Genomic DNA, 14,326 nt, shown 5'->3' with positions numbered 1-14,326 from the left:
CTTTTTTGGCCTTAAAATGACTCAGAGCCTGCAGTGCTGTGGCAGAGCCACCGTGCCGGGATCACCGGGGGGCTCTGCACGGGCGGCAGAGCCGGGGGCACCCCCGAGGGGGGCTCAATAAGGGGGTGCCAGGATGGGACAGTGGGACGGGATTCCCTGGGGTACTGGGACAGAGGGTGCCACAAGGTGCCAGGACATCTGGACTGTGACCCGCAGCCGTGTGGCACTGAACTTTGTCCCACTTGTCGCCGTGGAGGGGCTGGGCCTGCCCGGGGTATCCCCGACGTCACAAGCACAGCGCGGTCACAACACCCGGTGGGGCGACACCGGGAGCCCCAGGACCGCCCATCGTCCCGCCGCCGGCACCCACCGGGGCCAGCCTGACCAGCTCCACTGGGCCAGGTGTGCGGGGGCACCGGGACCCCCGGGCTCGGGAGCCGCACGAGGGGAGGGGACGCTCGGGAGGGTCGGGGCGCGGTCTGTCCCGGGGGATCGGTGCCACGGAGCGGCGGGGGCGGGGGTTCTCTAGTTCCGGGCTCGGGGTGTCCCTGCAGAGCCGTCCCGGGGGTGTCCGGTCCCCAGGGAGTGTCAGTGCAGCCCAGTCCGGGGGATCCGGTACCGGGGAGGGAGGGGGGGTCAGTGCAGCACCGGCCGAGGAATGGGGGGGTCCGGGGGGGCTCAGCGCAGCCCAGTCCCGGCGGATCCGGTGCTGGGCCGGGGACTCGGGGCAGGCGGGTCCCGGGGGTTCGCTGCCCTCCCGTTCCCGGGGTTCGCGGCCCCGCGCTCCCCGCCGGTCGCTGCTCCCGGTCCGCCCCGGGCCGGCCCCGCTGGGCGGCCCCGGTCACATGCGCTCGGGGCGGGCTCCGGGGTATAAAGGGCGGCGGGGAGGAGCGGGGCGAGCCCGGAGCCGAACCGAGCGGAGCAGAACCGACCCCAGGCACCAGCGGTGAGCACGATCCGGGGCCGGCCCGCGATCCTGGTTCCGATCGCGATCGCGATCCTGGTTCCGATCGCGATCCCGGTTCCGATCGCGATCTCGGTCCTGTTCCCTATCGCGATCCCCGTCCTGTTCCCGATGGCGGTCCCTGTCCCGGTCCCGGTCTCAATCCTGGTCCCGATCGCGATCCCGGTCCCGATCCCGCCTGTGATCCCGATCGTGATCCCGGTCCCGGTCCCCGGGACCCCCCTGTCCCGGGATTTTCCAATCGCGTGGGAGCTGCCCCGTTCCGGGGAGCGGTAACTTGGGGCCCTCCCTTCGAGAGGCAGGAGGGGGGCGCTGGGGGGGCCTGACCCCGCTCACGGTCCCGTCTGTGCCCCCCAGCCCCACCATGGCCACCAGCGAGCCCACGCCGGCGCAGCCCAAGGCAGAGGAGCAGCAGGTCAGTGCGGGCGAGGCGGGGAATCTGGGGGCAACCCACGGGGTCCCTGCTTGGAGACGGGGATCGGGGTTCTCCCACCCTCCGATGGGCTTGGAGGGCCACGGGAGCGCCCCAAAACCATCCCCGGGGTGTTGGGAACACACACCACGCTCCATTCCCTGTGAGATTTGGGGGTCCCTCAGTCCCACGCTTACGCTGAGCCCTTCTGGCCCCCAGAACATCGGGACACGCGTGGCCAACCTGCCCCTGGTGAGCTCTGCTTACGACATGGTGTCCTCCGCCTACACCTGCACCAAGGAGAGCCACCCCTACGTGCGCTCCGTCTGCGATGTGGCCGAGAAGGGCGTGAAGACGCTGACGGCGGCAGCAGTGAGCGGGGCCCAGCCCCTCCTCACCCGGCTGGAGCCCCAGAGTGAGTGCAGGGGGGGGACAGCACCCTACAGGGATGGGGAACCCCCCAAAACCGGCTCTCCCCGAGCTCTCGTGAGGAACCAGGAGAGGGAGGACCTGGTTTTGTGTCTCTGGTTTGTATGGTGGAGGAGTAAGTGGCTGGAGAAGCTGGATGAAAAGATGTGCGGGCAGCACCCCCTGAATTTTGGGGTGATGGAAAATTGGGCCTGGCAGAGCTCCTGCAAGGCAGCAGGGTGCTAAACTCACCTCTTCTTCCATCTCCAGTTTCTTCTGCCAATGAATTTGCCTGCAAAGGGCTGGACAAGCTGGAGGAGAAGCTGCCCATCCTGCAGCAGCCCCCCCAGAAGGTACCAGGGTTGGCTGGGCTGGGGTGGGCAGCACACTCGGGGCCCCACAGCGCTTAACAGAGGTTTGTGTGTCTGCCCAGATCATCTCAGACACCAAACTGCTGGTGACCTCCACGGTGACGGGGGCCAGGGATGTGCTGACCAGCACCATGGCCGGGGCCAGGGATGCAGTGTCCAGCAGGATGGCCGGGGCTAAGGATGCAGTGTCCAGCACCGTGGCTGGGGCCAAGGATGCAGTGTCCAGCACCGTGGCCGGGGCCAGGGATGCAGTGTCCAACACGGTGTGTGGGGCCAGGGATGCAGTGTCCAACACGGTGTGTGGGGCCAGGGATGCAGTGTCCAGCACCATGGCTGGAGCCAAGGATGCAGTGTCCAGCACCGTGACCGGAGCCAAGGATGCAGTGGCCGGAGCCAAGGATGCAGTGTCCTGCACCGTGACCGGGGCCAAGGATGCGGTGACCAGCAGAGTGACCGGTGTGATGGACATGACCAAAGGGGCCGTGCAGGGTGGTGTGGAGATGACCAGGTCAGCGGTCAGCAGCGGTGTCAGCACCATGGGTCAGATGGTGGCCAGCGGGGTGGACTCCGTGCTGGGCAAGTCAGAGGAGCTGGTGGACCATTACCTGCCCATGACAGATGAGGAGCTGGGTGAGCAGCTGATCCCCACCCTCCAGACAGGGTGGGCAGAGCCTGGGCAGAGCAGGGGGGGCTCTGTGGGGTGGTGATGGTGGTGCTGGGACCCCCTGAGCAGCTCCTGTCCCACAGCCAAGCTGGCCACGGCCGTGGAGGGCTTCGAGCCGGAGCAGCAGAGGCAGCAGCAGAGCTACTTCGTGCGCCTGGGCTCCCTCTCCACCAAGGTGCGGCACCGAGCGCTCCAGCACTCCCTGAGCAAACTGCAGAGCGCCCGCCAGAGCAGCCAGGACCTGCTGGCCCAGCTCCAGCGCACCCTTGACCTGGTAGGACCCAGCCCCGCGCCCCCTGTGCCACCCCAGGGTGTCCCCCCTCAGCCCCCTCACCCAGCCGGGCTCTGCCCCTCTCTAGGTGGAGACCCTGAAGCAGGGCGTGGACCAGAGGCTGCAGGGAGGGCAGGAGAAGCTGCAGCAGCTGTGGCTGGAGTGGAGCAAGAAGCAGCCAGATGGTGGCAAGGACCAGGTGCCACCGGAGGTAGGAGCAGGGCAGGAGGGGTCCCCAGGGTGACCGGGGTGCCCCCCAGGCCTCACCGCCCGTGTCCCCCCGCAGGCGGTGGAGTCGGGCACGGTGACCATGCTGCAGGGCTTGAGCCAGCAGCTGCAGAGCTCCTGCCAGCCCCTGGTGTGCAGCCTGCAGGGCCTCCCCGCCACCGTGCAGGACAAGGCGGGCCAGGTCCGGCAGAACGTGGAGGAGCTGCGGGCATCGCTGGCCTCTGTCACCTCCCTGCAGGACGTGACGGGCCCCGTGCTGGCCCGGGCCCGCGGCCACGCCACCAAAGCCCGGCAGCTGATGGACGAGCTGGTGGAACACGTGGCCTTCAACACCCCCCTGACGTGGCTGGTGGGACCCTTCGCCCCCTCGGGCAAGCGCCCGGTGGAGCTGGAGGCGGAGTAGCGATTCTGGGCTGCTTCCCTCCCCAAAAAGCCTCGTTAGGAGTCTTTGCTACACCCCCCCCAGTCCCCCTCACCTTGTGCCTGTCTCTGTGGGGACCCTCCTGCCTGCCCCAGCTCTGTCACTTGTCCCCTTGCTGGGGACCTGCAGTTATGTGCCTTGGCTGCCCCAAGTGCCTGTTGAGGATCCCCCATGTGCTTGGTGCCTTCAGACTCCCACCCTTGTAGGGTCAGAACAGCACAAGAAGCAATAAACTCTGGTTAGTTTTGCACTGGACTGAGATTTCTTTGGGGGTGTGGGAGGGAGGAATTGGGCTCTGGAGGAACAACCCCCCTCCAAGACCTGGGGACCCCCATGGCCTGAGCCCCCATTCCCCAGCCAGCCCCCCCAGCCCAGGGGTGGCAGGAGAGGAGCTGGCAGTGGATCAGGAGTGGGGTCCTGGAGTTCCCAGCAGTTGGGCAAGAGGCACTCGGGAGGGTTTGGGCTTTATTTAGGTCTTGTTTACGGAGCGAGTGTGAAATCAGTCCTGGAAAAAGCAAACGCTGAGAGTCCCCAGGGCAGAGTTACTGCAGCCTGCGAGGGGAGGGGGGATCGGGGCATCCTCCCCCGGGGCTCGGGCACAAAGAGCAGGCGGCGCCGGGTGGGGCCGGGAGCTCTTTATTGGACACGGACAAAAGCTCCGGAGCCTTGCAACACAGCAAAACCACTGAGCTGCTGCCCAGCACGGGCAGGATGGTGCCAGGGTCAGTCCCTCCCTGCCACACACCCTTTTTACCCTTATTTTACCCCAAGAAGTTGGTGCCCAGCCCTGCTGCTCCCCCATGGGGCAGAGGGATCCGGCCCCAGCAGCTGCCTCTGGATGGAGAGAGGATTGTGATGGTGGGGAAAGGGGCTTGGAGCAGCCCCTGATTGCCTGATCCTGGTCAGAGGGAATTTGGGGACCCAGGGGATGTTCTCCAGCCCTGACCCTGGTTAAGGTTCTCCCCTCGTCCCAGCCTGAGACGAGGACAACTTGACAACTCAAGAAAGAGACACTGGGGTTCCTTCTGTTTTTCATTAGAAAACCCTTTATATTCATTTCATGTCGGTTGAAATCACAAGAAATTAGGTAGGAGGGGAAAAAAAAAAAAACCAAAACAAAAATTAAAAACGGGATGGGGGGGGACAAATACAGACACCAGCACAGCCCCCCCGCGGGTGCTGCCTCCGCAGGGACGGGACACGGGACAAGACCAAGGACATCGGCTACGGTGGGACAGAGTGAAGTGACTCAGGCAGGAGATGAGGCAGAGGCTGCTCTTCCTTCACAGCCTCTCCTCCTCCTCCTCCACGTGGGAGCTGCTTCCTCAGCTCTCCTCCTCCTCCTCCTCATCCGCAGCCTCCGACTCCCCGCGAGCTCGCTCCGGCCCGGCCTTGGGACAGTCCTGGACACTGCTGGGGGAGAGCAGGGCCAGGGAGAGCTCAGCCCCCTGCCCCTCTGCCTCCCCTGGCCCCTCTCCCCCATCCCAGCTCCTTCCCAAGCTGGGAGAACCCTTTCACAACCCACACAATGTCCCCAAATGATCCCTGCAGCCCCCAGTCCCCCACACTCACTTGTTGTGGGGCTCCTCTGTGGATGCCTCCAGCTCCCCAGCTCCTGGCCCTTGGCTCTTGTCCTTCTCCTCTGTGCCCTCTGACTTTTGGGACAGGGATTCACCATTCACAGGACCTGACAGGTCTGAAGGGAAGAGAGAGAGGCTCAGGCTCTTGGACCCCCTCATCCATCCTGACCCTCGTGGACTGAGGATCCATGGCCACAGACATGCAGCCAAGCCTGAGGGGACCCCAGTACTGCCCTGACCCCCCACAGCTGCAAGAAGAGCCCCAAAACCTCCATCCCCAGCCCACAAACACCATAAGGGTGGATTTTCCCTGTCAGTTCCTCTGGGAAGGCTCTTGCAGCATCACCAGGACAGCCCCAAAGGGAGACCTGGCTCTGAGGGTGGAAGATCCCAGTCACCACTCCCTGTGCAAGAGCCTGAGCCAGTGTCCAAGGACATCTCCACATTCCTTCATGCCTGGACCAGAGCTCAGGCTGGCAGGGAGGAGCTGTCCTGAGCCAAAAGGCAGCAGGGGAGGCCTCCAGAGCCTGGGCGTGGGGCTTGAGGTTTGCCCTCTGCTCTCACTGCATTCCCCATCCAGCCCTTTCCCTCTCCTGGCACTCCAGCAAAGCAGGGCCTGGAGGTGCTGATCCCTCCACCACGAGGCCAACAGCCACCTCCCCATGTCCTGTGTCCCCAGCAGGACAGGGCATGCCCCAAGGAGGGGACTGTGACCTGCCCAGACAGGGCAGGGAGTAGTCCCGGGATGTTCAGGGATGTTCAGGAACGTTACCAGCATTTGTCTCCTCTTCCCCCTTCTCATTCCGTGTCTCTGCTCCCGACAGCTTCTCCTGGCCCTTCTCTGCCTCCCCCTTGTCCTTCTCAGGCCCAGCTTTGTTGGCTTTCTGGATGGATTCCATCTTTGGTCCCAGCACACGCGACTTCAACCGGGTGTAGACTTCGGCCGCTTTTTCCATCACGTCCTTGTTGGCCTTGTAGCGCCGGATCTGCCCCGGGAGCAGGAGGAGGGACCCCCTTAGGGCTGGGGCCAGGCAGGCTCCCTGCTCGCCCCAGGGAGGGCTCAGCCCTCTGCTCTACCTTCTTGAGTGTAGCCACCACATCCGTGTGCTTCTGGAGGATGTGGGAAGTGACCTGGAGCGTGCCCAGCTCCTCGAGCGCGTTCAGGCACCGCTTGATGTCCTGCAGGGGTGGCAGCGGGATCAGGAGCTGCCCTGGGGGCACCTGGGGCCTCCCAGCACCCCCAAAGGGAGGAGGAGGAGCATTCCTGGGTATCACAGCAGGGCAAGGATGAGCAGGGATGTCCCAGGCCAGGCACTCACCGGGTTATCCACCTTCAGCGCAAACTTGATCTCACTGTGAAGTTTCTGGAGTTTCTCTTCCACTGTGGGCTCTGGAGCAGACAGAGAGACACAGCCCGAGATGTCAGGGCACCAGCAGAGCCCACGGCCCTGCCCAGAGCCCACGGTCTGCTCTGGGGCCTGGAATCACTCCCAGGCAGGGGTTTGTGTCCTCCTGCACGTCCAAAGTTGAGCACAGCCCCAGGAATGTCTCTGGAGAGGATGGGTTGGGCTGTGCCAAGATAGGGAGGGGATGCCAGGGAAGTGATCAAAGCAGTGCTGGGAAAAACCCTGGCACAACCTCACTGATCCCTCCCTGTCCCAGGGATGGGGGAACCAACCCTGGAGCCCTCTCCTCTCTCTCCTCCCCTCTGTGATGGGAAGCACTGGGTCTCTCACCCTTTTTCTTCTCCACCCTCCTTTCAGGGATTGGGTCGGATTTCTTCCGGCCTCGTTCCACTTTCAGAGGTCTGTGTGAAGGGAAGGAAAAAGGGAAGATGGTGGTGGTGAACCCTCTGCTCAGCACTGGGCTAACAAGGGGGGTGGCACTGGCTGGAGCATCCAAGACCCCTCCACCCTGGTCACAGCTCCCTTATGCCCCAACTTCCCAGAAACGCAGACAGGAAAAGCCCCACAAGAAAGAAAACCCCACGAATTTCAGCCTGGTTACCCCCAACAGCTCCTCCAGCCCCTTCAGCTCAGGAGGAGGGGAGGAACAGGCCCAGCCCCTCTGCTGGTGCTGCAGCCCCAGGAGCCCCATGCCCACCCCGGGGTGCCAGGGCTGGAGCTGTGCAGGAACAGCCCCATTGCCAGGGGGAAAGGGGAGGGAGGGAGATGTGGAGCTGCTGACTTGTTCCGTGGCTTCTCCTCTGCTCGGCCCCTCTTCTCCTTCTGGTTTGGTTTCCTTGACAACTCTGAGGGCTGTTTCTTCACTGGCTTCTTTACCTTGGAGGATAGAACAATGCAGGGAGAGCAGCAGAGCCCTCCCTGCTGCGGCACACACGGAGCCACGGCCACGCCACAACAGCACCCATGGCCACCCCACAGTCACCCCACTGCCCTGGCACAGCATCACCCCATGGGGCATGGTCACCCTACATGCTCCCAAAAGCTCCAGGGGGACAGTGGAGCAAATCCCCTGACTGTGGTGGAAGAGCATCTTGGAGATCACGGAATGGTTTGGGTTGGGAGGGAACATAAAGCTCACCCCGTCCCACCCCTGCCATGGGCAGGGACACCTTCCACTGTCCCAAGGTGCTCCAAGCCCCATCCAACCTGGTCTTGGACACTTCCAGGGATGGAGCAGCCACAGCTGCTCTGGGCACTCTGTGCCAGATGTGAGGCCCACAGCTGGATGAGGCATCCTGGGCCAGGGGAAGAGCTCCCACTCCAAGGCATGGATACAACCCTTCCCAACACCATGTGGGCAGCTGTAGGCTAACCCAAGACCACGAGGGCAGGTCCCTGCCCCTCCTGGAAGTCCCTGATGGCCTGACAGATTGTCTATCCACCCCCAGGTCCCACGGCTCTGCACTCACCTCCTTCTCCTGCTCCAGCTCAGAGTCCGAGGAGGACGGAGCCTTGGCCCGGCCTCTCCGGCCCTTTTTGGCCGTTTCATCCTCGGCGCTGCTGTCCGAGTCCGAGTGCACCTCCTCTCCCTTCTCTGCCTTCTCCTTCCTTTTCTCCTTCTCCTCCTTCTCCTGCTCCCGGAGCCGGCGGATCTCCTCCTCCTGCTCCCTCTTCCTCTTCTCCTCCAGCTCCCGCCGCCGCTCCTCGTCCCGCCTCTTCCACTCGCTGATGCGATCCACGTCGCTGTCGCTGTCACTGCCGGGACAGGGCAGGCTCGGACCCCTGCGTGACCCCCAGCCCAGCCCAAGGGTGGCACTGTCCCAGCTGAGCTCACCTGTCACTGCTGGAGCTGCTGGGGACACGCTCTGGCTTCGGTTTCCTGCCCCGGGGCTTGGGAGGGGGTTTCTCAGCTGCAAGGCAACAGGGACACGTTCAGCAGGAGCCCTGCAGGTCCCTCTGTTAAAACAGCCCCAAGCTCCAGAGGCAGAGGGGCTCTAGAATGTGCCAGAATTTGGGATGGAAGCCCAGAGCCTTGGGAATGCCTGAGCTGCCACAGTCCCATCCCGAGGTGGTGGCAGGAGCAGGAGCAGCCCCGGGGTACCTGGCTTGCGGCCCCGTGGTGCCTTTTTCACCGACACATCTGAGTCCGAGTCCGAGTCCGACTTGGTCATGTCCACGGTGGCATTGCCCATCTCCAGATCCGAGTCCACTTTGGAGTCGGAGTCAGAGCCAGACTCCACTTTCTGCAGGCAGAGAGCAGGGCTGGGATGGAGGGTGGCTGTGGGGTGGCACTGTCACAGTCTCAGCAATGCCCCCAAACCCAGCAGTGTCCTGGATGCCAGCACCCAGAGCCCCCACAGGTCACCAAGAGATCAGCGAGGTCCATCCAGGTGCTCCAGCCCAGGGCACAGCCCTGTCACCCTCAGCTCCCCCCTCCCCACAGTGCAGACCCTGGCTCCTCTCCAGCCTTCCTCAGATTTGAGGTCCTTTACCTTCTTCTTCCTCCCCGCTGCCGGCATCCTGCGTGGAGCCCGGGCCACTGGCTTCTTTTCAGGAGTGAAATCCTGGAGGAAAACAGGAATATGAGGAAATGTGGAACAGCGTCACCATGGAATCAAGCTGGTCAGGTTCCCTTCAGCCTCTGCCCCACTCCCACAGGGACGTTCTCCCCACAACCCTGTAAGTGTATCCCAAAATCCTCTCACCTGGTCACTGTTTTTTTCCGACTCAGAAGATGTTTCTGAGTTCTCCTCTTCTGTGACAGAGGGGCTGCCCTGATCCAAGTCACTGGAGGATTTCCGAGGCCGTTTTATCACAGGCATCTGGCAAAGGAGAGGTGACAAGATGAGAGAAGCCCATTCCTCCTCCATCCACCGTGAAAAGCAAACGCTTCCTGGGAAGGGCTTTCTCCAACTCTTCCCAACAGGCCCTGCAAGAGCTGCACTCAGATCTGCAGCTCTGGATCCTGCTCCAGGCTGCAAACCCAGCCAGGACAGGCCATCCCACCACCCCACAGGCATCACGAGACAGCCGTGAGACCCCCAAACCACGCTGAGCCCCATTTCCCACTGGAGAATCCAGAGGGAGCTGGTTTCACCACCACCTTCTGCCGCGGTGGGCTCAAGGAAAACTCCGTGATGGAGCCCCAGTGTCCCCTGGCTGGGCCACCCTCCTGCCCCCAGCCCACACTCACTTTCATGGCCAAGGATTTCCTCTTGAGCCCGCTGTGGTCGCTGCCTCGATCCGAGTCCTCGTCGCTGTCCACCTTCTCCGTGGGGCCCGTGGCCATGGCAGAGTCGTCCTCGTCGTCCCCGGCGTCGCTGCCCGCCATGGGGTCGTTCTCGGGGACATCGCTGTCGGAGGAGCTCGCAGGCTAAAGGCAGCGGGAGGACAGCGGGGTTAGGGGGGCTGTGAGGCATTTGTGGGGCCAAGAGAGGACAGAGAGGGGGCACCAAGGGTGGGGAGTGAAGGAAGGCAGAGCTGGGTGTGCAGAGCAGTGCAGGGCAGCCTCTCCCCCCAGCACGGATCCCTCCGGAGCAGCCCCGGACAAGGGCACCGGCCCTGGGGAGCGCGGTCCCCGTTCCCACAGCCCCACACGCCCCTCTGAGAGCACCAGTGACAGATTCCTGGGATGCTGCTGCCCCCCTGCCCTCTGCCCCCCATCCTCACGCCCTGCCAAAATCCCTGGAGCAGCCTGGAGCTGGGAGCAGAGCCCAGCCCTCCTCTGCCCTGACGGCGCCAGACAGGCCGGGGTGGCCGGGTTCAGCCTCTCCTTCTGCCTCCACTTGGATCAGGCCTCTTCCTGTCCTCTTCGCACACTTTCCCCATGGGAAAGGTCCACACAAGGAGTCCAGGTGCTCTTCCCAGATGGGATCTCCTGTGTCCTGCTCTCTGAAGGTTCTCCTTGTTTCTCCAGGTTCCTCGCACAGGATATCACACCCCAACTTCATCTTCTGGGCTGCTCCTCTGTGTGTGGCAGCACTGACATTCCTAGAGCCGAGTTCTTCCAGCTGCTGGAAAGCCTCTCCTCACCCTTGGCTGTTCCTGGCACCTTGCTTCACTCAGGTCTCAAAGCCAAGGAAACTTCAGTGTCTTCTCCTCCTCCTTTTGCCCACAGGACGCAGTGGGAGTTGGTGAACCCTCAGCCTTGCTGGGTCCCTGATGGGAGCTCCCAGCAGATTCCTGGCCATAGCAGTTGGTACCTCCCTCACCATCAAGAATCTCCAGGTTTTCAAGCACCTCCACAGCCTCGCCTTACCCTACATCCAGTTTTGGGTGGAGCATTTCCCAACCCCTGCCCCTCACATGACATCCTCACTCCTGCCCGGCCATGGCACGGCCCGGGGGGCTCATTCCCTGCACCTGCTGACCTCCAGGGACCACCTCGACCTTGCTGCCCACCCTACCAACCTTCCTCTGCCTCTTCAGCCCTACTGCCTACAAAGCCGACGCCTCCTGTGATGATCTTTACAGGATAAATTGGATCTCAATTATGGCCATGAGATGCCCCCACAAGAAGTTGACAAAGAGCTGTTCCCTGGCCTGGCCCACTCCAAATCCTGCTGGAGGGCTCAGGAACCTCGGGAATGGATGGAGGAGGGGACTTCCCAACAGTCCACAAGCAGATCCAAGAGCCAGGGACGAGCAAGCCTCAAGTTCTTGCTCTGACAACAAAACCTCCATGATTTTGGGCAAGCAGCACAAAGCACGACCCCGGTTCCACCATGACAATGGGGCAGAAGCGCCTTCCTCCAGAGCAAGTGGGAACTTCCAGTGCTCCTGGAAGCCTGAGGGAAACCCCTCCATGGAGGAAGATGAGCAGAGCAAACTCCCTGAGGAAGGGAGAGGGCAGGGAAGCAGAGGGGAGCTAATTCCACCCCAAGGAAGCCAAGCTGGAAGCTGGAAGCAATCGGCACAGCAGCGAGGAGAAGCAGAGACAGGAGGAGTGACTCGGGGGGACGGAGGGGCCGCAGCCCCATCCCCTGCCCAGCCCACACTCACCGCAGGGGCACTGTAACTGGCGTGGGGGTTGTTCTGGATTTCCCACAAGCCCTCGTTGAAGCCTTTTCTCTTGTTTGGTTTCCCATATTTGTCTTTATATTTTTCATAAGGGAACAGATCTTTAGGGCCCAAGAAGGCGCTGGAGAGAGACAAAGCAGAGGTGAGGCCGGAGCGGAGGCAGAGCCCGGCGGGGGGAGCGAGGCAGCGCTTACGTCTCGTGGGTGCCGAAGAAGAAGATGGGGTACTTGTTCGGGGGGGGTTTCACGGCGCCGTCCGCGATGTCATCGATCTGAAAGGAAACCCAAAGCACGAGGAGGTCAGAGACAGCGTCCTCAGCCCCGGCAAGCGGCGTCGGGTCCGGCACCCGCTTGGAGCCAAGCGCGGCAGGAAAGCACCCGGACGGGGCCCTGGCTACGGATCCGAGTCCCTGCGGGATTTCTACCAGAGAAACGGGAAGGATCCGGCACCGAGGTCTTGTGGGCAACGTGGGCCTTGCGCTACTCCCCCGGGGTCGGTGGCCGGGGCCCGGCAGCGCGGGCGGGGGCGATGGACGAGCGGCCGCAGGGTCCGTCCTGGCTGGAGGCCCCGCTGCCGGCCGGACACCCCCGTCTTCTGTGCTCCGGGCGTCTGGGCCGTGGGCAGGGAGAGCCTCGGGGTGAGCAGGGGGTGCTGGGGAGGTCTTCGGGGCGGGGGGACCCTTCCCCAGAAAGCAAGCGAGCTAAAGCAGAGGGGCTGTCCTGGCGGGAGCGGCAGTCCCGGGTCTCACGGCGAGGTGCAGCCAAGCGGTGTCAGCTCCGGCCCCCTGAGCTCCCCGAGCCCGCACGGTTCCACCTGCCAGTCTCTTCCCATCCGAGGGCCGTGTGTGAACCTGCCGCGCCCTCGGCTGCTCCCCGCAGAGCCCCCAAGCACCCCCCAGCTGAGCACATCCCAAAGCAGCTCCTGCTCTCCAGAAGCACCGCGGCACGACGCTGTCACCCGGCCAGTGGCACCAGCTGTCCCCCTCCCCAAACGCTCCAGCATCCCAAATAACCTCCCCAAAGCGCAGCAGCACCCGCTCGTCCCGCACCGTGAGCGCTCACAGCAGCCCCCCGCCCATGTCACACCCACAGTGTCCCCTCGCTGTCCCCAACAAGGGAGAGAAGCCCAGGCCTCACAGTGCAGTACTGAGCTCCCATCCCAACATGAGTTCCCATAGGGGATCTCTGAGCCAGTGCTGGACCCTCATCCCAGTACAGCTGCTCATATGGGGTCCCCCATTCCGGTACAGGACACCCCATTCCAGTACTGGGCCCCCATCCCAGTAGAGGGGCTGGAATGGGAGCTCCCATCCCAGAATGGGACACCCCGCACTGGTACTGGGCCCCATCCCAGTACAGGACATTGCAATCCGGTACAGGTGCTGGGGGGTGACCCCACATCCCAGTCTGTGAGCTGGGACAGGTCTCTCTTGCCGCCACCGGCTCACACTCCATGACAGATACCGACCTGGGTCCCCCATCCCGAACGGGACACCCATCCGTACCGGGTCCCCACTCGGTACAGACCCTCCTATCCCGGTACAGGTACCGTTACAGCATGTCCACCCCGGTACCGGCTCCTCGTGCCGGTACAGGGCGTCCCGTCCCGGTGCGGGTCCCGTTATGGCACCTCCATCCCGGTACGTGTTCCCACATCGGTAGCGTGTCCCCATCCCGGTCCGGGATCCCCATCCCGGTACAGGTACCGTTATGGCATCTCCATCCCGGAAGGGGCCTCCGCTCCGGGGACAAGGGTCGGTACGCGTCCCCATCCCGTCTCGAGTCCCCCGTCCCGATCCTGCCCCCATCCCGGTCCGGGACCCCCGCCCCCCTCCCGCTCCGTCACCCCGCGGCGCGGCCCCGCGGTCTCACCCGGGCCGGCCAGTGCGGGTAGCCCTTCATCTTGGCGAAGACGAGGTCCCCGGGTTTGAAGCTGTGTGGCATGGCGGCACCGGGGGGCGCGGCGGGCGCGGGGGGCACCGGGCGCGGGCAGGCCCAGCCCAGGCCGCGGCAGCACCGGGCAGGCGGCGGGGGCGGCCCGCACCGCACGGCACGCAGGATGTCCCACCCCCGGTCGCGACCGCGCCGTCCATTGGCTTCGCCGCAGGTCGCTCAGCCTATCCGACCAATAGGAGCGAGGCGGTGGCGCGGCGGGATAACGGGATTGGGCCGCGCCCCGGAGGCGCCGAAGCGGGGGGCGCTGGGGGGCGGGGCCTGAGGGGCGGGGGGGACGGGGATGGGGACAAGGCCTGGGGGACTGGGACTGAGGGGGGACTGGGATTGGGAATTGGGACCTGAGAGGGAACAGGGATAGGGACAGGATTGGAATTGGAACCTAAGAGGGGACAGGGCTATGGGGGGGGCTGGGCGGAACAAGGGTGTGGGGACAGGGTCAGGGCTATGGGTGGGACAGACGCCGATCCTGCCCCATCCACTGCCCCCAGCTCAGCCCCCCAGCCTGGGGATGCAGTTCCTGGCTGAATTCCTTCCCTGGGGCCATCCCGGGGCTTCAAACTCCTTCTGGGCTGGGGAGGGTGGTGAGTGGCCACGTCTCTGGCCCAGGACAGGGCCACCGGGAGAGTC

General features: G+C 64.0%; 2 protein-coding genes across 6 annotated transcripts; one reads left to right on the top strand and one right to left on the bottom strand.

Annotated features, from left to right (window-relative positions):
- The first annotated feature begins 845 nt into the window (after positions 1 to 845).
- Positions 846 to 3,987, top strand: LOC139602402 (perilipin-3-like). Its single transcript, XM_071452239.1, has 8 exons — positions 846 to 946; positions 1,322 to 1,379; positions 1,596 to 1,791; positions 2,055 to 2,137; positions 2,218 to 2,785; positions 2,903 to 3,093; positions 3,179 to 3,301; positions 3,377 to 3,987. Exons 1-8 carry the CDS (start codon positions 846 to 848, stop codon positions 3,719 to 3,721), a joined length of 1,665 nt encoding a protein of 554 aa, XP_071308340.1. The 3' UTR covers positions 3,722 to 3,987.
- A 775-nt stretch (positions 3,988 to 4,762) lies between these two features.
- HDGFL2 (HDGF like 2) lies at positions 4,763 to 13,807 on the bottom strand. Of its 5 annotated transcripts, none has more exons than XM_071452236.1 (16): positions 13,616 to 13,807; positions 11,939 to 12,015; positions 11,727 to 11,865; positions 9,919 to 10,098; positions 9,431 to 9,547; positions 9,218 to 9,289; positions 8,827 to 8,968; positions 8,560 to 8,635; positions 8,195 to 8,480; positions 7,507 to 7,595; positions 7,056 to 7,126; positions 6,639 to 6,709; positions 6,397 to 6,498; positions 6,092 to 6,305; positions 5,312 to 5,435; positions 4,763 to 5,152 (listed from the first exon to the last, which is right to left on the bottom strand). In XM_071452236.1, exons 1-16 carry the CDS (start codon positions 13,685 to 13,687, stop codon positions 5,065 to 5,067), a joined length of 1,920 nt encoding a protein of 639 aa, XP_071308337.1. In that variant the 5' UTR covers positions 13,688 to 13,807; the 3' UTR covers positions 4,763 to 5,064. The 5 variants fall into 5 exon arrangements, with proteins under 5 accessions (XP_071308337.1, XP_071308335.1, XP_071308336.1 ...); XM_071452234.1 differs by having other exon boundaries at positions 7,507 to 7,601; positions 13,616 to 13,805; XM_071452235.1 differs by having other exon boundaries at positions 4,763 to 5,149; positions 7,507 to 7,601; positions 13,616 to 13,805.
- Positions 13,808 to 14,326: the final 519 nt, after the last annotated feature.

The sequence above is a fragment of the Agelaius tricolor genome, unplaced genomic scaffold, assembly GCF_023055355.1.
Source record: "Agelaius tricolor isolate 1412-34295 unplaced genomic scaffold, bAgeTri1.0.p SCAF_33, whole genome shotgun sequence".
NCBI classification, from domain to species: Eukaryota; Metazoa; Chordata; class Aves; order Passeriformes; family Icteridae; genus Agelaius; species Agelaius tricolor.
This window is presented reverse-complemented; position numbering and strand designations above follow the sequence as displayed.

Excerpts from the sequence above, each read along its gene's own strand:
- HDGFL2 (XM_071452234.1), bottom strand. The coding sequence starts at position 13,687 with ATGCCACACAGCTTCAAACCCGGGGACCTCGTCTTCGCCAAGATGAAG. Across the intron at positions 8,481-8,559 it reads AGCAGCTCCAGCAGTGACAG|TGACAGCGACAGCGACGTGG; the intron begins GTGAGCTCAGCT and ends CTGTCCCGGCAG. Across the intron at positions 7,602-8,194 it reads AGCTGGAGCAGGAGAAGGAG|GTAAAGAAGCCAGTGAAGAA; the intron begins GTGAGTGCAGAG and ends CTATCCTCCAAG.
- LOC139602402 (XM_071452239.1), top strand. The coding sequence starts at position 846 with ATGCGCTCGGGGCGGGCTCCGGGGTATAAAGGGCGGCGGGGAGGAGCG. Across the intron at positions 1,792-2,054 it reads CACCCGGCTGGAGCCCCAGA|TTTCTTCTGCCAATGAATTT; the intron begins GTGAGTGCAGGG and ends TTCCATCTCCAG. Across the intron at positions 3,302-3,376 it reads AGGACCAGGTGCCACCGGAG|GCGGTGGAGTCGGGCACGGT; the intron begins GTAGGAGCAGGG and ends GTCCCCCCGCAG.